Below are 26,131 nucleotides of genomic sequence, written 5' to 3'. Positions count from 1 at the left end.
TGATAAACCTGTGAGTTGGATGTAGAAAAGTCAGAATCAATATAGATGTTTTTTATTTTAAAGAAAATTCAGATTGAACATAGTAAAAAACTGTAAATTATAGTGTCCGTCCAAAAGTTATTTTGTACTTATAGTGAAAACTACCCTTGGATGATGGGTTAGTAGACTAAAAGCTTTAGGAATCCAAAGTACAACATATAATAAGTACCCTGTATCAAGATTGATGCAAAACAAGTGAAATTTGACCTTTTTAGAGAGATTTAGCAAAAAACAACCACTTCTTGGGTCATTTGGGTGGATTTTCCATATCTCTGGCCCCCCTTGGTCGATTTTGATGAATGAAATCTCTTTATAACCGCTAGAGCCAATGGAATCGAGGGAAAGTTCTCTACACACCAACACGTTAACAAATAAGGAGTGAGAGTGACGCGTGGCCAAAACCGGAAGCTGCCATTAGCAGCTAACTTTTTTTCTCCGATTTGTACATAAATAATTTTTTCAAAGCGACAGATACATTATTAACCTATGGATCAACCGATTTAGCCGCGTTTTTTCTCGTTTTAATGCCATTGAACACGTCTTTTGATCAGATTGACAGCTACGGTGAGACGATCTCCCGTAAAAGCTCCGTAAAGGTACGTGTTGTGATGTCTGTGTTTGCTTCCCCTGTCGCAAGTTCGGATCGCTCAGTGATGATACTATACCTATATAATCTGTGGAGTCTCAGCTTTAATCGGATATATTGTATGTGCAGTTACGATAAGTAATAAGGGTATCTTTATCTTGAGTTCTGTGCTAAGTGCGTTAGAATTTGTTCGCTTAGTGCTAATTCAGAGGCTTGGTATTACCCTTGTGTTTTGTTTTGGTAAAAATGGTTCATGTCTTCAGTTAGCTGAGATTCTTCCCGTTAATCTGGTGCTACACAATAGTTTCATAAGTGTTAAAAAGCCCTGAGACACAGTCTCGAAAAAAACAAACAGTGGGGAGGGCAGGTGGGTCTTCTAGCTCCTGTGTATTATCTGAAATCGCCGTCCTAACTTTTCTTATTCTTGTATTTTGTTTGTTTTGTTGTGTTTTCTTCTTGTTCTTCATTTGTTGTTTAAGGGCGGCTGGCAAACAGCTTTTAGGCGCAATACCGCCCCCTGGATTATATATAGTGTAATGGATACTGCCCTGAGTCAGTGACAGACTTTTGTCCCACTCATAAAAAAAGGAGTATTCGTCGTGTGACTGCATGTGCCGAACCGTGAATACGGATACCGTTACACCCCTAACCATATGTCATGATTTGAGTTTTGTGTGTTAAGTTATGGGTTTATTTTGAAATTCTGTTTTCCCTGTGTATGGTCTTCCTTCCTGTGTTTGCCCTCCTGTGTCTGTGTCTCATTGTGTTCACCTGGGCTGCATCTCACTTCGGTTAAATGGAATCCTTGCGTCCCTCACTTGCGTTGTTTCCCTGCGTCTAGTCCCTCCCACCAGGGAAGCATGGAGAGACGCAAGGAAACCACGAGAAGGGAGAAGAAGCAGGGAAATGAGTTTTAAGAGCAATGGGACGTCCTTTCCTCCGGAGCGCCACGTAAAGACGTCCGTTTGTGATGACGCCGCACAGCTGATCGTCTGACAGCAGCCAGCTCTGTCCCCGTTTTTTTCACAAACACCCTCTGTTAGTACACATTTACTGACATAAACACTTGTATCATCGGTTGTAGACCCAAATAAATAAAACAAAATAAGAACTCATTCTCAAAAAAGATAAACGCCATTCTTAAAATGTATTTACGAAAAAAGCGATCATGAAAATGTTTCCAATAAATGAATAAAATGATTTTTGACCACTTTGTTGTTCAGATATATCACATATTTGTAACTAAATGATACATTAATTGAAACAAAACACTGTATAAACTGAGGAGTGACTCCAGTGAGTTTAATGTGTTATTTTCACTCCGCTGGTAAACTGCTCTCATGTCAAGAAGCATCAGATCAGTGCATGCGCTGCAGCGTCCAATCAGTGAGCGATACACAGTAAGGGGGCAGGGCGAGTGTCTGAGGATTTCACCGGAGGATGGTCTGGTAGTTCCTCGATTATCGCTCCTCCGTTATCGCTCCTCGGTCCTCCGGCACAAATAAGGCCACTGGGACGCTACTCAAGATGGGGCAGACAAATCAACTTGTGATACCGAGACAGAGGAAATTAAAAATAAGAGAAGTGAGACGCAGCCCTGTTGCCCTTGTGTTTCTGCCTCCCCTGCCCAGCTGTGTCTTGTCCTGTGATTACCCTTCTGTGTATTTAGTCTTGTCTTCCCCTGTGCTCCATGTCGGATCGTTGTTTTTCCTGTCACCCTCCATGTTTGTCACGCTCCAGGTTGGTTTTTGTTCTTGTCCTCATGCCACGTGTTTTGGATTTATGGTTTTGTCTTGTTTGCCATGTCAACAGCTTTTATTAATTAAATAAATAAAGGGTCAGGTTTTTTTAGTTTGAAACCCGCTTCTCCTTAAACTGCATCTGGGTCCTGCCTTCCCCCAAACCCTGACGGAACGATCCGACCACTTATGGACCCAGCTGTTTTTTCGTTAGCTCAAGAGCTGGATCACCTCAAGTACTCTCTTCAGTACATTTTTTATACGTGTGGGAGCCTCATCTAGACGGGCTAAAGAGGCTGCCCTGAAGGAGGCACGCCAGGAGGTTGCCAGCAAGCCCTGGCTCAGGAGCTTGTTGCCTGAGTGGCTTAAAACTTTTACGAGCAGCCCTGAAAGCCTGCTTGGGATCTGGCCTGGCCTTGGGAGGTCCACGGAGCCTCCAAAAGGCTTCTGGGAGATGCAAGGCCAGGACTCCAGCCCGTGCTCCAGCAGCCCCAGTTCCGGTCCCAGCAGCCATGGTTCCGGCCCCAGTTCCGGTCCCAGCAGCCATGGTTCCGGTCCCAGTTCCGCCAACTGGAAATCTGATTGGTCAATGCAACAGTTTCATTGCCATTCATTTTAAACTACAAGTGCCCGCACTGTTGATTCTGAAGGCCTCTTCCTTTGACCCAGCAACACATTCTGACTTACATATGATTGGATAAAAAAGCTCCAACATTAACAACCATCATTGGACTCAGCACAACCAAGTGCAACACAGCTATAAAATGAAGAGAATAGACTATAGGAAATAATTTAATACATATTATTGAAAACATTTTTTTTTAAAACATTAGTCATGGATTCTGATATAGTTTAGGCCAGCAGAAAAGGCCTTGCTGGCCCTGACGGCCCATCACTGCCAGAAAAGTAAAAAATAGTTCAATTGTGTTTCCTGTTGTTCACTGGGAACTGTACAACTTTGTATAGTGAAGTAAAAACAGATACATTGAGAACTTTTGTTTAAAATGTGTAGTTTAAAATATGAATTGAACAAATATAAAAATAACTTATAACATTGGATAATATGTCCTTTCTCATGTTAGATATGACACTAAGTGCATCAATGCGGTTTGTTTTTATATTTTTTATATTGTTGGACAACAATCAAGCTTATAAATTGCTTTTTTTGGCTGACCTGTGAATAGTTCCTGGACCTGTGTGTCTACGTTCAAAGAGTGCGAAGACTAATGCTAGGGCACAAGAGACAACAGCAAAGAGCTCGGTTAATAAATAATGTACTTCAATAAGGCTGTTACAAATGCTTTATGCACACTTTAAATTCAGTTGTATGGTGCATAACTGTTAGTTGTAAAGGTGTGTGTGTGTGTGAGATCTTTTGGACGGAATGGGCCGCAATAACTTTTGCTAATTGCTGCAATTTTGTTGTAGTGTTCTTTTGTCTGCTGCCTTCCGTCAGGCTAATGCAGATGCCCTTTTAGTACCCTTTAGAACCAGGCTCCCTCAGACTGGCTCTCCACAAATCCACACTAGAATACGTGTGATATTTTCCTCAAACGCACTCTTCTTAATCATAATAGCTCAAATGTATATGAATTGCTGAACCCAAAGTTGGAGAAGATTTTTTAAGTGCTTTTTTAATTTGAGTTTTTCTTTGACTGACCCTGGACCGTATCAAACCCCAAGACTAACACATATTAAATGATATGTTTACACAAAACATTAAACCTATACCATTAGATGTATGTTTCCATCCATCAAAAAACACAGTGGAATACTTTTTGAATATAAATTGTTCTATTTGAAACTGGATTCATGACGTCTAAACTGTCCCCAGTAAATAAAGGAAAAAGAGAACGAGAAGAAAGGGGTTAAAGGGCCCATGTCATGGCCATTTCCACTGATCATAATTACATTGTTGAGGTAAACTAAAATAGATTTATACTGTGCAATTTTCCAAACTCACATTGGTTTCGCATACAGCATCTCTGTAAAGTATGTGTATTCAGCAGTATTCACTCTCTCCACTAAACGACTCGTTGGAGCTCTTGCCCCCCCCTCCCTGTGAGCCTAGTGTGCTCCGATTGGTCAGCTCGGCCACTCTGTTCTGATTAGTCAACCACGAGAAAGGCTCCGCCCATGTCTAACAGTGCTTTTTTCGGCTCGCTCTCAGCGGAACAGTCTTATAATGGCGTCGGTACAGCCGTATATTTTATACGCTAACTAACCGAACTGTACCTACAACTGTTGTTATAGAAGAGTAAGTTATTTTTACCTGTAATGAACTACTACTGTTTGATGAGAAATCAAATCATGGTTTGCTATATATGAATGATATGTTATAGGAGCAAATAATTCAGGGAAGAAAGGATAGGCCTACTAAGTATTTCCATCAAACTTTATTTTTAGAAATGTACAAAATGAACATGCGTAAATATACATATATACACTGTATATCATCCATTCCTCCCCTAATAGGCGTTTTCGGCATCTTGCCTATCGCAGCTTTGTAAGCGGCTGCCGGGGCTTTTTAGGACGAGGCATCAGAGTGAGTCATCCCGGGTGTGTGTTGTCCGCCAGATACGCCAGGAGTTTCCTGATCTGGCTGGACGAAATCAAATGCAAATCACAAAATATTAGAGAAACTTAGTTGTTTTAGATTCGTTAGTAGTAGTTGTGGTAGGAGTGTGGATCTATCTAATCAACACAGTAAGCTTGCCAGCTAATATGCTAACCTAGCTTTCTTGTTTACCTTGGTAGCAAACATGATATGAACGGTAGCTCGGAGTTACGGCAACTATAATGTAGTGTAATAAAACTACTATGAACAAAAGCTAGTGGTTCATATTAGGCTAGCAATAACGTGTTTATAATTGCAATCTTATACGGGGTAGTCTGCTACGTTCGGTCATTCATTGTAACTGGCATGAATAATATGCTAACCTAGCTTTCTTGTTTACCTTGGTAGCAAACACGATATGAACGGTAGCTCGGAGTTACGGCAACTATAATGTACAGATGGGGCATCTTATTTTGGACGCCAGCATACAGCTTCCTGCCTACTGCCAGCCAGTTATCTGCCTAAGACCTGCCAAAGACCAGTATCCAGGAATGTTAGGCCCTCCCACTATTCTCCAATTTCAGGGTTTAACCAGGAGATGGCGCTATATATTAAATAACTAAGACTTAGTTTTTCACAATAAAAATGCAGATATTATATAAAAAACTAAAGTTAAAATCTTGTTTTTAATGCCCCAAGAGCAATAACATCTTGTCACAAGCTTTTTGGAAGAAAAAGACTGACCCAAGAGACCTGTAGTTGACTAATTACAGGCCTCAATAAAGTTCTGCCATTGGTTGTGAAAAACAACGGTGGACATAGTGGAAAGTGAAATTGACATTGTCGAATTTAATAAAAATACAAAATAATGTATCTGTGTACGTGTTTTACTATGTGATCTGCATGCACTTATCAAACATCTAATTAAAGAATGGTAGCTGTACCTCTCAAACAACCTAAACTAGTTATAAATGTTTATTTTAAATAAAGTCTTTATGACTCGGAATATGAATAAAATGGGTCCGTTACAGTTTGTTTTCATCTGATTTCAAATAAACAAAGTCTTGGCTTTCAGAATATTAAACTTGTTTCGGCAAATTTAGATGATAAATACAACTATGAAGCTTGTAACGGCATAATTACTTAAGCGGAGAACGGAGTAAGTAAACGTTACAGCAGGCATAACAACAGCCGGTGTTTATTTTATTATAATATATAGTCGTTTTATTATATAACTATATATGTAGTTTTATAATAATATATAGTTTTATTATAATATATAGTCGTTATTCATTTCCTATAATATATAGTCGTTATTCATTCGTTATTCATTTGTTTTAAAGCTCAATATATAGTTTTATTATAATATATAGTCGTTATTCATTTGTTATAAAGCTCAATAAGGAAGATTGAACTTTAAACTTTCACACACGTTGACCGGCGAAAAACTCTGCCCGGTTCACCGACCCCCCTCTGAGTGAATACCCAAGATATCTTGGTTTGATTTGGAGAAGGCTTTTAAAGTATACTAACTCTATTGTATACTAACTCTTCCCGTCAAGAATATGAATAGAACTTAGATAGATCACTTTACAGATCAGGTTGGACCAGCCCTGTCGCTACTCTCTGCATTTCCTACTGCAGATAAAAAAAAAGCTACAAATATGTATTTCTTAATAAACTAAATAGGCCACCATTGGTAGCAGTTCTCATTATATACTTCTCAGTAACTGCTCCCCTTAAATTAAATGTATTCTGTAGAGAAATGTAAACGTTCACCATCCCCCACCCGCCTACTGTATGTTGCTTTTTGACATGTAAATTGTAACTACCCCCCTCTGAGTGAATACCTGTTGTACCTGTCCGGGGCTAAGCCCATAGGACGATGCTCTGATGTCATCACCCTCGCACATTGGTCATATGTTTACAAAAAACGATGTTAACACTTTCTCGTTCTTAATATATGCTATATTTAGGGTCGATATGTGTTGAATTTACTTTAAAATAGCAGATCACTGTGATTCACTTCTCCGCGGCTCCTCCGTGCAGAGAGGCCCCCCCCCGTTGACAATTCACGAGCGTCTAACTCTCTCCCCCGTCGCACCTTCTAACAGAACCCCCCCCCCCATATCAAATCCCAATTTATTCATATTCTGAGTCATAAAGACACACACACACACACACACACACACACACACACACACACACACACACACACACACACACACACACACACACACACACACACACACACACACACACACACACACACACACACACACACACACCCCGAGTTTGGTTAGGAGGGACAGCACAGCAAAAGCACAAAGATAACATTAGACAGAATGGCAAGAGGCTGCTTTTGAACTTTTCGTGAAGATGGCCTTATTCATTTTTAATACAACTGAGATGTTGGGAATCTATTTATAGACAATTTATTGTGGCTCAGGTTAAGATTCCTCAAGTGAGAATCCAAACATAAATAGTCTTGCAATGGTCTTTGACAGAAGAGATTGACAGCTTCAAAGACTGGCGCATGGCTCCCTCTTTTCTGTCTTTTGAGGCGACTGCAACAAAGGCTCCCCACTGTTGTGTTCGCAACAAAGCATGACTCAGTACACATATTCCAGGAATGTAGCTCCTCAATTTCTATTTCATGTCCACAGTATTAGAAAAGATTATTATTCCACACATGTATTCTCTCTAGTGATTACCTTGATGCCAAGGAAGTGCTCAGTGTATGTCTTATGACCATTTAAATAGTTAATGTGTTGTCTTGTGTTGACCTGCAACCGCATCTTTACACCTCCATGTTCACATTTCCATTACCTAGAGCAGGGGGTGTCAAACTCAATTTCATCGCGGGCCACATCAGCATTAAGGTTGCACTCAAAGGGCCGGTTGTAACTTTAAGACTATATATATAAATAATGTTTTATATAACATTATTTGAAGAAACATACTTTATTTAAAATAAACATTTATAACTAGTTTAGGTTGTTTGAGAGGTAATTGAAATAGCTAAGGGTGATGATCTGACTTTAAGTGTGTGTTTTCCTCCTCAGGTGAACAGGTATTCACTCAGAGGGGGGTCGGTGAACCGGGCAGAGTTTTTCGCCGGTCAACGTGTGTGAAAGTTAAAATCTTCCTTATTGAGCTTTAAAACAAATGAATAACGACTATATATTATAATAAAATAAACACCGGCTGTTGTTATGCCTGCTGTAACGTTAACTTACAGACTGCTGGAGAAGAGATATCACAGGGGGGGGGGTTGGGACACACACATTCCGATGGCCAATTCGTTTTAAACAAAGAGTAGGCTATACTCAACATAGTGGGGTGGGGGCTGGTGAACGGTATGGTCAATGTTTGTAAACACTGTGACATTTTGACTTTATTAGATCATTTCAGTTAAAAACTAACGTTCATATTTCATATTACTGTTTTGCCTGGCTGGACCTGTAATTTACAGGAAAGGAGTGCACGCTACTAAAGAGACACGCTACCATGGAAACCAAACAATGGTGTTGCTGTATTGAAGTCCGAGTGGAAACAGTCATATTTGGAGCGTTATGTTAGAATGAAACAGCGAGGTCGTGACTCACAAAAAAAAAGTGTTACTTCACTAACTGTAAGCTTGTCACTCAGAGTAACCTACAGTTAACTTAACTGTTGGAAAAGAAAAATCAGGGGGCAGAGAGAGCTGTGATGGGCCATTAGGAGTGTAAACATACAGCTGAGAGCTGCCGTTTCATTCTGACTGTTTAAAAAACGGTAACAACGGACTATTTTTCTTAGCGGATGTACATTTAAATCAATACATACAACTATGTTTTAAATCAATAAAAATATTTTCTAAATCCATAAAAGCATTTTAATTAATATTGGGAGTCATGTCGTTACTTTGTTGAGAATGTGGCCATGTAATAAGCGGGATAATTTGCAGCGACTTGGTCATTATGGGGAAAAATAACACCCAGGGATCAAGATCCCTCCGCGACGCGACGCGGAGGGATCAGTAATTTTTAGTGAATTACTGAGTTTAGGCACGTTAATAACATTTTAATGAAGTTGAATACAGTATATTCATATTTGTCAGTGATTTCATGTCAATTCGGCGAACATAAACGATTAAATTAGGATTAAAAATCGAGAGCCGGCTGCTGTTCGTTTTTTCCGACTAAACAACATTATTTTGTTAAATAACAACATGGTGATGTTTTGTAAATGATTACATGTCTTATTTAGCACAGACTATGATCCTATCCGTGACATATGGATCTTAACAAAGATCCGCTATACATTAGTACCAGACATACTGTACAAGACTCCACACATGACTCCAGTGTGGAACCCCACTGCACCCCCTGGTGGATCAATGATCCATTGCAGCTGGCTTCACAATAATTAAATGTATTTATCACGGGGGCGGTATCAAGTCAGACTGGGGGCCGGCCGGCCATCACGGAACGTGCACGAACCGATCACGACCCTCGCATTTTAAACTGTCCAAAATAAGACGCTTCATCTGTAGTGTAATAAAACTACTATGAACAAAAGCTAGTGGTTCATATTAGGCTAGCAATAACGTGTTTATAATTGCAATCATATACGGGGTAGTCTGCTACGTTCGGTCATTCATTGTAACTGGCATGAATAATATGCTAACCTAGCTTTCTTGTTTACCTTGGTAGCAAACACGATATGAACGGTAGCTCGGAGTTACGGCAACTATAATGTAGTGTAATAAAACTACTATGAACAAAAGCTAGTGGTTCATATTAGGCTAGCAATAACGTGTTTATAATTGCAATCTTATACGGGTAATCTGCTACGTTCGGTCATTCATTGTAACTGGCATGAATAGCCTCGTTAGCTAGCCAACTGTAATGTACTGACCGTACGGTAAATCACCCGGAGTATACTGTATGAGTATTCCGTGTGTGAATGCAGACATTCTCCTGCCATGACAAACATGTAAGGCCATCTGCTGACATTGTAGTTGATATATTTAAACGCTAGCAACGTCGTTAGCCCAGTAAGCACTGTGTCAAGTGTTTTCCAGAGCAAACCCATGTCTAGCTCCGTTGGTTAGCTCGGTAGCATACACGCTAGGAACGTCAGCTATAATGTAATTACGTTTCGCAACTGACCGTACGGTAAATCACCCGGAGTATACTGTCTATGAGTATTTCGTGTGTGAATGCAGACATTCTCCTGCTATGAGATACATGTATGTAAGGCCATCTGCTGATATTAGAGTTGATATATGGAAACGCTAGCAGTCCGACACACGTTTACACATTTAAACAGTCGTGGTAGATACCTTGTTTGATAAATACACAAATAACAATGCAAACTTACAGGTTGTGTACCCGAATCTTCCCCTGCTCCAAACGGTCCAAACAAACTAGGAATAGCATCGTCCAGTTTCAAATGCTGTGCATATCCGGCCTCAAACTGGGCAATGTTTTGGAAGCTTTCGTCTGTGAAATGCCGCGCACACAGTAACGTTCTTCGAACCTCTGAAGGAACAGTGTTAAACAGAAATTTCAACCACTGACTTCGTCGTGGTTCTTCCGTCGGTAGGACAAACAGCTCAGATTTCTCCTCACATTTCAGGAAACAGGTCCTTGGCATTGGCATGACTGGATCGATTGTGAACTGAACCAGAGCTTCCAACAGTAAATGTTAGGCTGGCAGAGGGTGCGGCCAGCGCCGCTGGGTGTGGCCATAGCTCTTCGGGATTGGTCCATTTCGTTCCGGGTACCGCATGACATCATGCCGTACCCGGAACTAAATGGAAGAATCAAATGGGCAATGACGTATCTCCAACGAGGCGTTTTGGGGAGGTATTTTCTGTGTTAGAGTTTTACTCGCTACAGGGTGTACTTTGAGGGTTTTGACTCTGCACACCGTTTACATGCATAAAAACCTTCATAACACACAAGGGGACGGGTAATAACCGGAAAAGCATGACATGGGCCCTTTAAAAGACAGAGAGCTAGACTTCAGAGAAATCAACAGAAGAAGACAGACACGAAGTAAACAATAACGGGAACAACAGAAGAAGACAGACAGACTGGAAGTAAACACTAAAGGGAACAGCAGAAAAAGACAGACAGGAAGTAAACACTAAAGGGAACAACAGAAGAAGACAGACAGGAAATAAACATTAAAGGGAACAGCAGAAGAAGACATACAGGATGTAAACACTAAGGCCCAATCCCAAACCACTCCCTCGACCCTACCCCTCCATGGCGGAGTGAACTCCGTCTGTAGCCACACTCGCAGCTCAACGAGGCTCCCTCCTGTCAGATGGAGGGAGTAAATACAGCGGCAAGCTTTGGGACAAACTCCCCTCTCTCCGGCAGAAACAGGAAATGCCGTAACTGTATGTAACAACGGTTTCAAATCAGCATCTCTTAGACAAAAAATGTAAATTAAGAACTCAAATAAAACTCCAAACATCTTTCATTGTGTTACTTTTTTGTAAAGCTCTTTTAGTTTTAAACCTGATGTTTATAAGCTTCTTAGTTTTTGCAACAGTCTGTAAATATACACAACTTTATAATAAAATGCACACATTTACCTTTTTCTAGACTAAACACAGGTATGATCCTAAGTTAAAAAAATATGAGGTTATCATGAGGTTGTTAACATCGCAATTTATCAGTGGATGTTTGCTGGAACTACTTGTAAACAGCGTGTTTCCTGACGGACACACACAGCGTGACTCCGGTCAGGTAGAGACCAGTCTCAAGTCAGCACCGATGCAGACTCGCTGTTTGAGGGCTTGATAGCCCACTCCCCCTCCACACCTCTCCACACTTGTTGGTTTGGAACAGCACTTAATGTGGCGGACCCTCCGCGCGAACGCGCAAACGGAGGGGTAGTGTGTAGGGGTAGGGTGTAGGGCGTGGTTTGGGATTGGGCCTAAATGGAACAGCAGAAGAAGACAGACAGGAAGTACACACTAAAGGGAACTTGGTATGGGCTCTAGCAGTGTTTAGAGACGTTAATAAAAAGAAAATGTGAACAGACTTGGACAGTTACAGAAAACCTCGATCAGTGCCGTCGTTCATTTTGAGCAATGTTGTTATCACAGTTCCAGCCGTTGGTACATTTCTCCTAAATCTATTGAATAATTTCACTCCGAATTTAACATTGTCTACTACTTTTTTAAAGAAATTGTATTTACTCTTGCTCACACGTTTCAGTTAAAGTGTAAGTGAAACTGATGCTCAAATAACAGTTTTTACAATGTTAAAACATGTAGGTACAGTATAGGAATGTAAGTGTACAGTCTGTGTTTTTAACCAAAACTTATTTGAATCTTTGAGGTTAATGTAATAAATGTGTTTTGTTCCTAATAATTTGCAAAACATGCATTATATTCATCAAGGTTCACCTGCATGCCTTTGTTGGTGCCTTGCTGCGTTTTTTGGTGCATCACTGCCTCCTGTTGATCGGTGGAGAAGTGTGACACCATTATCAGTATACTGTTATAATTGTATGAACAAAAATGTACTGAAAAGATTTTTTTTGTTATAGTAAAACTATAATAACTAATCTAATTAAAATATCCATCAATGCAGACTTATCTTTCGAAGAAAATACATATTTAATATATCTGTATACTGTATGTAACGATCACTTACATATATATTAATATAATGATACAATGAAATCTTATTCAAGGAGATTATAAAAAGATAAAAGAAACGCAAAATATCATGAGCTCATTGCTAATAAATGAATTAAATAAAACAGTTTTACCCTTTATTTTAGTTTTTTTGTGTGATCTACAGTGTGTCTGTATTGTTTTTTGCAATCTATATTTGGTTTGGTAAATCTGCCACAGGTTTTTTTCTGAATAATGCACCTGTTGTCAAGTTCTTGAAGAAGTTTTAGTCATTTTATTTTGTTGGGTCTTTATGCATCTGTTTTTTCTGGTTGCACTACATTGAGCTCTCAGGGTCATCGCAACAAACGTTTAAACATCCTTTAGCTTCAAGCTTAATATACAGAATGAAGGAAGCATTGATGGAAGATTCTGGGAACTCTACTTCTTGCAGGAGTTTGAATTCATTAATAAAATAAAAACTCCCCAATTTGGTTATGTTCTACGGAGCCCCCTAGGAGACATGGAGAAGAAAAAAAATGTTTTGCGAGATCTCGCAAAGGTTTTGCGAGATCTCGCAAAACATTTTTTTTTTTTTTTTTTCCAAAACAAAAAGGTTTTCTTCTCCATGTCCCCTAGGGGGCTCCGTAATGTTCGATATATTCAAGATGCCAAATCCTCAGTTATATGAACAACATGAAATGCCTCTTTCCATCACTCTTGGTTCTTTCTTCTATTTGTGAATTCTGCTGCATCTTGTGCTTGTTCAGCATAATCAGACATGCATGAACAACACTGAGTTTTTCAGCTATTTTGTCATTTGCATTTGAAAGACTACTGATATGCTCTTTTAGACATGGAAGGTAAATGAAAACAGCATGCTCCCCCCAAAGTGGGCGAACGGATAGATAGAAGAGGACTCTGACAAATGCATTATCCCACATCAGAAGTCCAATATGAGCATCACCGACAATGGATCTCTCCCCATTAAAAAGAGATGCACTGAAATTGCCTTTGGCCATTTTTGAAGGCTCTCTTGTTGCAGTGGCGGATATGAATAATATGTGATTGTGCTGGGGAGGCGTTTGTAGCAAAAGCTGCAGGTAATACAAAGAAATGAAAAGGCTCAAGAAGGAAGGGTTAGTGCTTTTATGGCCTATTCATGCTAGCTAAGGACACACTAAATTAAAGCCTGTGAGTCTAAATATGCAATCAACAAGGTTTGTTGAGAAAGCAGGCACTAACTTTGGCATACTAAACAAAAGTGGTGCTAAATATGTATCCATGTGTAGACATCAGAACAGTGCATTCTTTTTGTGGATGATAAGATATCAAGAATAGACATACTCTGTGCTTGTTTCTATCATATATTATATTGTTAGATCAGTCAGTTTTTATGGTATTTTGATTTAGTTTGAATTAATATTTCCTAAATGGAGCACTGAAAATCTCACAGGGTCCTAACAAAAAAGGTGTTTCCCCTGGGTGTTCAATGAATCAAAACCAGACCTATGATTTTGATTATGAGTATGAGAAACTCAATGTCACATCAATAAAAGTGTCAGGTTTTCCTGACAGTCGAAATATTCTAGGCATTATCACAAAAGGAATCATCTCCTGGGGACCATGAATATCCTCAGGAAATGTTAATGATGTATGTGATGGATCCTTAACTACTGAACAGCCAAAACGTAATGAATGGTTTGAGTTTTTGCAAATTAACGATCATTTTGAACACAGATTGTCATTGAATATATCATGCTAGGTGTTATAGCTAATGTTGATGGGTTTATAAGGCTCTACTGAGGCACTAACCGAAATGCTCACATCACCACAATACCATGGTCATTAGGACAATGCTAACATGCAAAAACTGAGAAGTTTTAATGTCTGACATGTTCACCATTTGAGCATGCTAATATGTATTACTTAGTTCTTAATATAGCTGCAGCTGATTGGATTAGGAGTTGCAGTAACCTTCGTTTTTAAGCTTTTACATATCTTAAAAATTAAGGTAGCCATTTCACTTTTTACCCTTTTACTCTGTTTTCTGTTAATATGTGGATATTATCCTACTTAGCAAAAATAAATATATTACTCTGATCTTAGTTGGTGAGTCTGAACATGTGTTCCTTTGCCTTCTCAACTCACAAAATCAGTAAGTGCATTAAGTCAATCGGCTCAATTTGTTCACCTAACATCATGCTCTTTTTAAATTCTAAAGGTAATCGCTACAAGTGGTGCAGTAATTATCAGAGGCCATCACAACATGAAACACTGAGTCTTTACCCACAGCTCTGAACTGGCTGCAGCCTTTCCACTCTCACAACACCAAAAAAATCAATAGCACTCTCACTGTTATTGGCCAGTTGTAAATATATGAGGGTAATAATGTGGTGATAACAAATATTTTACACTATCCAGTTCATTAAACATGTTCCGTCTCATCCCATTAACTTCTGTGTATTGACAGCCTTTAAAGGAGGCCATGCTGTTTTAACAGTGTTAACTATTAGACCAGTAGTCCTTGGTAACACAGACGGCTGGGGGCTGTCAAGTAATGTGTTGTCAAGGCTGTGTGCATGGTAACAGTATAAACCATAGTCAGTCCTTCCACTAAACGTAAAGGTCCCCTATTATACTGTTTTTCATCAATATATTATAGTTCTCAGATACAAAACATGTCTCTAAAGTGTTTTGCTCCAAACACCAAACAGCTATAAACATTGTAGCATCCCATAATCCCCTCTGTTTCAGCCCTGTTTCAAAAGTGCTGATTCTCTGTCTTTTACTTTAGATGAAAATAAGGAGCCCCTCCCCACGCCCCTCTGAGAGATATTTGGTTTAAGAGAACACAATGGTGCTCTAGGAGGAGATTCAGGTGATAAGGTGGGGGGGCAAAAAAACATTATGACATCATAAAGTAGCTCAGCTCATTTTCAGACAGGTTTTTTAATAAATGGATCAGGGAGAAAAGTGAGAGAATCTTTGTTCCTGAAACTTTCAGAATCATGTTTATGTATAAAAGACATGAAAAAGTGGATTTTGCATAATAGGTGACCTTTAAGATGATACAAAAAGTTTGAGACATAAAGATTGGAGAAGAGTACGTTTGGCGTTGTTAAAGGATCCGGTCCTTCCTACATCCAGAACAAGTTTCATAAGCAATGTATCCATAGATTGATATTTTCTTTATGAGCATTTCCTGTGAGTTTCACATGTAATGTTGCTTAATCACCTCCATGCGCGATTGAAAAATTGTTCTGGAACATTTCACAAAAACATTCTGGGAATCGCCCTCCACCGGCTACACCCATTAGTAAATACATTTCTTTGATCATTTATTGACATCTGACATAGCTAATGGTGATAATCCTCTGTTTTCTAAACAGCCTTGGATAAAAGCCAAGTTTTAGACGGGCGACTGTCAATCAACATCGGCTAAATGTGCGGGACAGATGATAAAAACGTTGTGCAGTCTTGCACAAAGCAGGAGACCTGTTCACCCTAGACCCCGATACATCTCAAGTAAAACACACCTGTTTGCTCCAAAACAGACGAGCTCCCCACTGATATCAGGACAGCAGAAAGTCTACACTTCTTTCAGTGCAGACTGAAAATACACCTGTTTCGAATGCACATTGGCCAATAAACCTCACACAAAAAATAAAATAATGTTGTAGTACTTAAAGGAGCAAGCCTATTTTAAACTAATGCATCATCACTTACAATGGTTCGGTTGATTTGAATCGAATGTACCTGCAGGTTTCGGTTCTGAGTTTGTATCTAGTAGTTGTGTTTATTATAAGTTGCTTTGGATAACAGCTTCAGCTGAATGAAATTACATTTTTGTTGTCCTCTGAAAAGAGTAAATGGTAGTCTTCTTTCCCTATATTTTTCCCATTGTTTGAAGAAAAATGGGGACCCATTTGTGTCAAAATTGGGAATGCTTGAGACATCTACACAAACAACAGTTTGATTCATTGAATAAGGTTGTGAGGTACTACATGTGCTCACCAACCATATCTGGAAACCAGTGCTACAGCCAGATAGTTTGTCAAACAATAGTAACAGCAGCCATTTAGGCTTTGGCTTGGGGCTACACATTTATAACAGAAAATACGTGTTACAAGCTAGATATAAAGGAAGATATAAAGAAGTTGGTGGTTATTTAGGGGGGGTTTAATCAAAGACAGAATGGGAATTGTATGTTTTTTTGGAGCTTAAAAATACTAAAAGTCATCTTGGCCTATGCTGCTTATATTTTGCCTTTTTAAAAAAAAAAAAAGATATACACCTGAAATACATAATCCCTGGAGTACCAGAGATATTATAAGGTGAAAGGCAACATGTGTGTTAATTTTTACAATAAAAAATTACAACATGACATAAGCTACCTTTTGTTGTGCGTATGTAGAACACAATATAAATTGGTGAAAAAGCCATTAACAATCAATCCGCTCCTTGTTTCTTCAGACAGCATTGAAGATTACATCCAGACTGCATCATCCAACGTGGAATCCGCCAATCAGGAGCTTGCGAAGGCCAACCAATACCAGGTACAGTGACCCACCCCTTACTGCATTCACTTTGATCTGTTCTCATTTTGTGTACTTGACTGAGCTTTTGCTTTGTAATGCAGTCACAAGAAGCTTAGCCTGATCAGCCATGCAAACAGGGACTTTGCTAATACACAGCTTTATCACTTCCCCCACTAGCATAATAACAGAGATGATGTAATTTCATGTCATACTTTACTAGCTTTTGCCTTCAGTTAAATTAATTGTACGTAAAGACAGAACAAAAAACTTGCCTTGGGTCTTATAGAAAAACACACAAACACATGTGTAATTACAATTCCCTAAGCTAGACTTCTACAGAGATAATATTTGTGTACATTTGCAATTTTATCCAACAAGTGTATTGACTTACAGAGGAACATGTATTAATAGGCAACAACTTCACACAGAAATTAAATAGAAAATGTTTTTCTCTGTAGCTTTATAGTGTGGCTGTAATTTCCACTTCACAGCACACACTGGAAGGAAATTTGAAGAGATGCCCAGGGGTCTGCCTTCGCTCTTTCTTTTCAAGGAAATATGTGCCATTCTGTCAGGGACTATCTCAGTAGGCCAGAGCTCAGAGTGGCTCTGCTGTGTGGGCCCCTGGCTATGGTAAATAATGTATTGACTTAAGTGTCACTGAGTTAATAAAGGATCTAGCATTTCTAACATGGGTTCCAGAGCTTCAGCACCGCACCTGAACTCTACTTGCTGCACCTTTTGACAACCATTTATTTATTGTTGGGATTTTAGACATTTAGACTGCACTGAAAAAACGTTGACTTTAATTAAATATGTCAACAGGGTCCACATAATTGTATTAGGTTAGTTGAAAGCAATAGTATAACGTTGAACCTATTATTTTCTATTTAAACTTAATATTATTGCTTTCAACTAACCTAATTTGTTGACATAATACATTTAATTAAAGTCAACGTTTCAGTTTTTTCAGTATTTTAGTTATATCTGTAGAAACGTGGCAGTGAAAGTAGTCAGTCATATTTAAACAGTTCTGGGGATTTTAATCTGATACCAAATTGATATTCAGATACAATAGAGTGTGTCTCTGCATGGACTTTCATCATGATATCAGCAGCAGTTCAATATGAGCGTCTGCTGGGCGGTGTCCAGAGTCACTGCAGCTCTGTCCGTCCCCCATGCTGCTGCTCTACTGGTGAATGGACAAATGAGCGAATGGCAGCCGCTTTCCCATTAATTGTCATTGCATTATCTCAAGGAGTGCTGAGCCGTGACCGAGCTCACAATTTAGCTCTCCTCCAATCAGCACAGCTGCTGTCTGAAGAGAGGCAGAGCAGCAGCTGAAAGGACAGACAGACAGACAGACAGGCAGGCAGATAGGCAGACAGACAGGCAGATAGGCAGACAGACAGACAGACACACAGACAGACAGACAGACAGACAGACAGACAGACAGACAGACAAAGAGACAGACATACAGACAGACAGACAGACAGACAGACAGACAGACAGACAGACAGACAGACAGACAGACAGACGGACAGGCAGACGGACAGGCAGGCGGGCAGACAGACAGACAGACAGACAGACATACAGGCAGACAGACAGACAGACAGACAGGCGGACAGACAGACGGACAGGCAGACAGACGGGCAGACAGACAGACAGACAGACATACAGGCAGACAGACATACAGGCATACAGGCAGACAGACAGACAGACAGACAGACAGACAGACAGACAGACAGACAGACAGACAGACAGACAGACAGGTAGATGCACAGGATTATATTCATATTTTATCATACTGCCTGTGCTGCAGCACCTCTTGTCACCGTCTGACTGAAACCAGAGCCCAGTCTGCGCTGTTGTGATTGGTCAACAGAGTAGAGATGTCCCGCCCCATAGCCTTTCACATACAATCTGTTGGGGCGCTAGCCAATGGAAGCCTAAGGCGCCGTTTACACGAGGAGAAAACTGCTTGTATCTGCATAGTTTCGCGTGCGTATAGCCCTATTATTTACACGAGGCCGATAGAAACTGACCCCACAAACAATAACGGGTCCCAAGGTGGATAGATTTGCAAACGAAACGCTCTGGGGGGTCAACCGAGTCCGTGTAATCACCTCGATACGAATATTTCCTGAAAAAATAACGATAGCCCCGCCTCTCCACACCTCTCCCGCTCACTGCTGAAGCAACTATCAAAAATAGCTGTGTTAATTAAACGCACAAGGGGTTCTTGAATGAAATAATATTATAAAAGGCAAACCAGAATTGTTAACGCCCAATATACTCCTTAAACAAAATAAACAGAGTCAGATTTCATGCATTGATCCATTATATTGACAAAGGAGGATCTCACCCGGTGTTTGTAGAGAATATCTCTCTCTTTCTGAGCCGTCCTCTCCACGGAGACGTGCTTCAGTTTCTTTCAGTTTCAGTTTCAGTTTCGGGGCTTAAACAGAAGGGTAGCCATGGCAACATTGCAGCGGGGCTGCTTGGGTTGCTCTTCTTCGCGGCTTTTGGTGTATTTTGGCGGAAGTTACAGCGCCACTTACAGTCCCAGCATATGTACTACAGCGTTTCCAGCGGCCTCGTTTGAACAGACACGTTAAATGAAACAAATGCATGTGAACGGAAGACTTTTTTGAATACGCATACTGTGCATAAACGCAAACGGTCCCGTGTGAGCGGGGCCTAAGTGTTACATAGTGATGTCACTATGTTATGGACGTAAATAAAGGACTCCAATAGAGGAGTTTCAGGCAGGGGGGGGGGAGAGAAACTCCCTTTGCAGACCATTTACATGCACCAAATATTATAGAACACTCTACAGGAAAGGGTTAACCCCAAAAAGCATGAATGGGACTCTTTGAGGTGCACATATTTGAACCGTCTTGCAACTAGCACTGTAGCTGTCTAAATCACTTCCTCTTCAACTGGAATTTATTTTAAAGCTTTTATTACTTATAACTGGTGGTTACATAAACTGAAATATTTGACAGCTTCCACTCTTACTCTTCAAATGTAACTGCTCTATCTCTCACTGACACCTTACTGCTTTCATTGCTGTACTTCCAACAATTGAAACATCTCTCACTCTTAAATTGAATGTAAAAGTACAAATAAGGCTTTTCACATCCACTCACATGTCACTGGAAATATTGAATGTTCTCATTTATTACTTTTCAACTGAGATTTCATAGATTCAAAGATTTCAATTCACATTTATTTTGCCGTCAATGTTAACATACCAACACTTCACTGTTCAAAGTGCACCTATTTCAAATTAAATTTCATAAAACCCAATAGCGCAGAAGGTTTAACTCGTTCTCATAAGGAACACACAATGTTAACACATTTTGAACTGCCTACATGTTTTTACATATAAGGGCACAATTGAATTCTCCTAAAAAAGTGTTTTCTAGTGTTTCGGTCAAAATCTCGCTTGACACTTTTGTCACTATGATTTGAAACAATGTTTTGTGTGTCTGCAAAGTCTGCTGATCTGCTATTGAGTTGAGTTCAGAATATTAGGTGTTGTCTCTCAGTTGTTCGGGGGCGGTGATGCACATCAACAGCGAACAAATGTCGATGAACACTTTGCAGCAGGTCTCACTGACGTAGCCTTGAACACTCCTTGATGCTGCTCTACATGCTCCACTGCACCGCTCCACCAATGGTCAATTAAGAGCAGATGTCATTTTCTTTTCGCGCCCCGCCCTGTCTGCTCAGTTTACACTGAAATAAATAAATTGAATCTATAATCCATTATCCGGGGGAAGATAACTCCTTACTGCAAGTTTCGCTAGTTGCGATTATGTTTTATGACCTCATCTGTGCTCAGCGGACCACAAACTAATTGTTGATTGCAGCACAAGACGGTTTATAATTACCAATAAAACACAGATGTTCAAGCCATTGAGTGAACAAAAGCTGTAGCAATTCCACGCTTAGAAGAAACGACAAAATAACTGAGGTCATCATTGAATTGATTCGGGGAGGTTCCATGCTGATATTATTGTTAGGATGCAGAAGTCCATCCATCTTCAAAGCTGAATTGATTTCTGGTTGAGCAACTACATCCTTCTGAGTCTCAAAAAAATCAATGTAACACAGTTTTCCTCCGGGTTAATTGAAGATAATATAGAGTGCTAGCTATTGTGATCGTGGCAGGAACAAAGAAAGAAAGAGCAGAAGGAAAAGAAGGAAGGAAAGGACGATGGCTTGTGAATGAATCGGTAGACAGATGATTGACCCATCCACACAGACACATACAAATTGCCCTTTTGACAAATGAGATAATGAAAAAGAATAACCTAATCACAGTGTTAAAGCTCTGACTGATCACTGCACTCGGACAGGGGGGATGGGCTAACGCTGACAGATTGTAGGGAAACTGGCTTACTGCTCAATCACCCTTTCCCCGCTCCCTCCAGACTTGTTATGCTACTTTGAAGGATATGGATGGGAAATAACAATGTTTGAAGTTACCCAAGTTGATATCAGGGACACTCGTCTGGCTCTCCCCCCCTCAGCCACAGCTGGCCTGAGCGTGTTGAAGAGGACAGAAAACCTTGACTTCAAATATACAGGGTCATAGGGCCTACACGCCATTTGGGTGTTCAATACACCCAATAACGCAAGCATTGGAAATGGAATAAGCCACACATCATGCAGGTCACTGCTGTTTCCAGAGGGCCGTTGGGGCACTTTGATGACATCATCACCTGTCCTGTCTGCCAGTCTTGTGCATTTCCCGTCCACCTCTTTATGTCCGTCAGCCATTGTCCCCTTGGCCTTCCTGCAGCTCTTCTTCCCTCAACTGCACCGTGCATGATGGTTTTTGCTAGCAACCCATTTATTGGAGTTGTGTCCAGATTATGTAACTTTCGCCTTCGAGCCACTTGAAGCTAACAGATTTGGGTTTTTCAAGAGCTTTGTGCTCTGGAGGTAGAGTGGTGGTCCACCAAACCAACGGTCTGTTGTTTTTGTTCGCATCATGTTGAAGTGTGCTTGTAAAACAATCTGAACCCCAACCTGCTGAGTTGTGAGTGCGTGTGAATGCGTGTGTGGTTAAAGGACCATTGTTTTCTGCATGGTAGGCCGCATGGAGAATATTAACTAAGCCTGTGTAGCCTTGCAGAGAGCCTTGCTGAGGGATGGGGGCTACTTGAATAAAACATTCAGGGGGGAGATTTTGCAGGAAGGCATGAAGTCAATGACTTGTCCAAGTCTTAGGTTTCTCTTCCTATGGCTTGCTCCATCTCTTGGATATCTCTTAGTGAAGTAAAACACTTTTTAACACAAATAGTTTAGTATCTGAAAGTCTTTTTTCACATTTTAGTTGAACATTGTAGGCCATCATAATTAAAATAATATATAATCAAATCTGCTCACTGAAGGGTATGCACAAACTTAAAAATACAAGTGTAAAAATACATATAATATATATTTTAATGTTGTTATTCGTCAATATGGAGCACATTTTTTAAAGTAAACTAGTAGTAAATATATATATATATATATATACACCATATAAAAACATGTATTTAAGTAAAATGTAATAAATGTAGTCTTTTTTTGTAGTAGAAAAAAAAAGGTGTTAAATGTGTGTTTTCTGAATGGAGATCTGTGCCCTGTACTAGAAGCAGGATTTGCGGTTAGCGAGGTAACTTCAGGGTTAACTCTGGGTTTCCGGTCCTACGACGCTGGTTCACTTCTTACCGGGGTAGATCTCCATGGTAACTTATGCTGAACACCTAACCTGCTCCAGAGCAGGTTATGTTCCAGATAAGAGATCAACTCAGTAAAAGCACCGCCTGCTGACCAATCAGAGCTCAGTGTGCGGAGTTTAAAGCGATCAAGTCATATTACAGGATAAAGGAAATAGAGTTTATCTGCAGGAAAAACGCAGACGTGTCCTACTTATCATTCATATCACATCATCAATCACATCCTATCACATGATCATAATATATCATATATTTCCTTATCTGAGTCAGTTTCTCGAGCCGCGTCTGGCCGTGCAGCACGTCAGTGTCACATACTGTATGCAGAAGTAGTTTTTAAAACAGCACATTAAATTGACGAAACACTCGAGTCAAATGTAATTAAAGTCAGATCCACTTGTGTCTTCGATGGGGCAGTGATATCATAAACCTGTTAACCTGTTTCACACCTTCCCCCCGGTACCGGGCGGATAAACGCGTCATTTGCAGGAAACAACGTCTAAGGAATCTTAATATTGAATAAAACTATGAATGTGTTATATCCATGTAACGGGAAGAAACTCAGCTAACTGATCTTTTTAATTTTTTTTTTCAAAAAAAACCCACATTGCTAGCACTCAGCCTCTGAATTAGCCTCAAGCGAAAAAAACGTAACATACTAAGGCAACTAAACTCACTCTAAATCCCTTATTACTTATCCTAGATGCACAACCAACCACTCTTTTTTGGTGTCCTGGAGACACTGAATCTACCGGTGCCCTCCTCAACACTCAGTGATAAACATTCGCGACGCTCTAAACGAAAGCGTACATCATCACATGTGGAGCTAAGAAGCTAAACATGTAAATATGGCTTACCTTGGTCAAAAGTGGTCTTCAATGGCATTAAAACGATAAAAAAACGATGCTGCAGTTAATCCATAGGTTCATCCTATGTGTCTGTGCCTTCTTTGAAATTATTTCTGATAATCCATAAGCAATACAACTGCGTTTTAGTTTCCAAACTCCAGAAGGAGACATTCCTCCACTTTGGTTTCGTTTTCCACACGCGAAGCAACCACATTTTTTCTTTACAACGTGTCTGGGTGGGAGCCTCCCCCTTCGATTAAATTGGCTCTAACGGTCACAAGGGTATGTCAACCAACCAAATCGAGCAAGGGGGGCCAGAGATAGGTCAAATCCACCCAAATGACCCCAGATGGCCCAGTTTTTGGCTAAATCTCTCTAAAAAGGTCAAATTTCACTTGTTTTGCATCAATCTTGATACAGGGTACTTATTATATGTTGTACTTTGGATTCCTAAAGCTTTTGGTCTACTAACCCATCATCCAAGGGTAGTTTTCACTATCTGTAAAAAATAATTTTTGGACGGACACTATAATTTACAGTTTTTTACTATGTAAAATCTGAATTTTCTTTAAAATAAAAAACATTTATATTGATTCTGACACTTCTACATCCAACTCACAGGTTTATCATTACTTTGAGAACAAAGATTATTAATTTAACCCTTTTAGAAGGGAAGATATGGTCATTTGTTCTGGGAATGTCATTTTCGAGCCTGAGACCTGAAAAACAGGCTCAGAGTGGAACAGGTTAATGTACGCATCCAAACGTTTGTTTTTTACTAGCTGTTCTGTATTCCCCTTGCAGGTGCAACTATGTTGCTTTTATCCTGGTTTATCTGTTTAAGTCATGGATGGTTAAAGTTCAACTTCTTCATATTTGTCTAACATGATAGTTTACTCTTCATTGCGCTGTCATTAAGCTTGTCCCTGTTTGTGATTGGTCGAATGTTGCCCCGCCCCTTTCACGTGAACGCGCTCTCAGCCCGAAACCCTGGGTTGATTTACCGAGTTGATAACCAGCGTCGTTGGACCGTTTAGCAAGATCGTTTTGTTAGGATTAGTTAAGCCAGATAACTCAAATATATCAGGGTCTGTGGGACTGGCTTCGTAGTGGGGCGGTGGTGGCGAAGTCGATAGGGACTTGGCTTGGCAACTGGAAGGTCACCAGTTCGAGTCCCGGCAAGACCAAGTGCTACCTAGGTGTCCCTGAGCAAGGCACCGTTCCCTACACTGCTCCCCGGGCGCCGGACACTGGCAGCACACTGCTCCTAACACTAGGATGGGTCAAATGCAGAGGAACAATTTCATTACATAGTACCTGTACTGTGCAATGACAAAAAGAGCAATTTATTTATTTATTTATTAGTACAGGCCACTGATAGATCAGGCTAAACTAAGCTACTGCTATAGCTGCTCTGTCCACACTCACAACAACGTCATACAGACATAAATAAAGCAGCAAAAAATGTAACTGTCGCTGCCAGCGTCTTAATGCGTCTTTTCGGAAACGCACCTTTTATTAAATTCCACCACTGGTTTCTTCCACACCTCGTATTAGACTAAATATTCAGTTTTAATCTTGGATGTTTTTGGAGTTGGTAATCACCAGTCATTTATATCATTGCCGTTTGGCATTAGAGAACAAAAGTCTTAATTTGGCAACTTGTTTAAAAAACATTTGAAATAATATAATTCAGGAGGAATTCTTCTTTATGACCCTGATTCCTGTAGATATTGTAGTGAGGTCATGAAAGACTTTCCATCTGTTGTTTTAGATGATGCATGCATGTAGTGTTTAGAATCCGTCATGCTTTCACTGACTTCCAATGTTGTAGCAAGACTTTGCATGGAAGATGTTCAGTGCAGAATCATGGTGGGGTTGCATTGGTTTCCGCAGTCTGATATAATTGTTCAGCCTGAGTTTCTGTTTCTGTACTTTGCTGAGGTCAGAAACTAGCAACATTTGTGATAAACCATTATAACAAAATGACAATCTATCTTTAATAAAACACATTTGCTGATGCTGCTGAGTTTTTTTGTTCCATTTATGACAATGGTCGTCAAAGGGCTTCCTCCCAGGATGCCAGGATTGGCCGTGAAGTCTCTGTTTATTTGCTGCTCCTCTTAAATATCATAATCAGGCTGAGTGCATGGGACTCTGAGTTTTATGTAAATTGCATATAAGCCGATTACAAGTGAGGCAGTTCCGCTCTAAGCATTATTTATTTTATGGTCTTCCAATTTTCATGACCAGATGCGATAAAGGGAAAATAATATTATGGCCATTATCATTGCATGCATTATTGTAGTATTATGAGGATATTTCTCATGTCACACAAGGTAAGTCGTTTTTCTCCCACAGACGCAGCAAGTTCACATTCCATGTCAGGGAGGTGGGGATGAGATGCATACTTGATTTTATGGCAGTCCTATTAGCTTTAAGTATGATGCAGCTTTTAT

The 26,131-nt window shown here is 40.0% G+C and overlaps 1 protein-coding gene across 1 annotated transcript in view; it reads left to right on the top strand.

Annotated features, from left to right (window-relative positions):
- tsnare1 (T-SNARE Domain Containing 1) overlaps positions 1 to 26,131 on the top strand; it is a 269,991-nt gene that overhangs the window by 193,603 nt on the left and 50,257 nt on the right. The window contains exon 10 of the mRNA XM_034115670.1: positions 17,025 to 17,107. Within this exon, the coding sequence (XP_033971561.1) occupies positions 17,025 to 17,107 (83 nt within the window). The remainder of the gene's footprint in view (positions 1 to 17,024; positions 17,108 to 26,131) is intronic.

Source organism: Trematomus bernacchii, unplaced genomic scaffold (genome assembly GCF_902827165.1).
Source record: "Trematomus bernacchii unplaced genomic scaffold, fTreBer1.1, whole genome shotgun sequence".
NCBI classification, from domain to species: domain Eukaryota; kingdom Metazoa; phylum Chordata; class Actinopteri; order Perciformes; family Nototheniidae; genus Trematomus; species Trematomus bernacchii.
The sequence above is the reverse complement of the archived record's forward strand: the minus strand, read 5'-3'. Positions and strand labels throughout refer to the sequence as shown.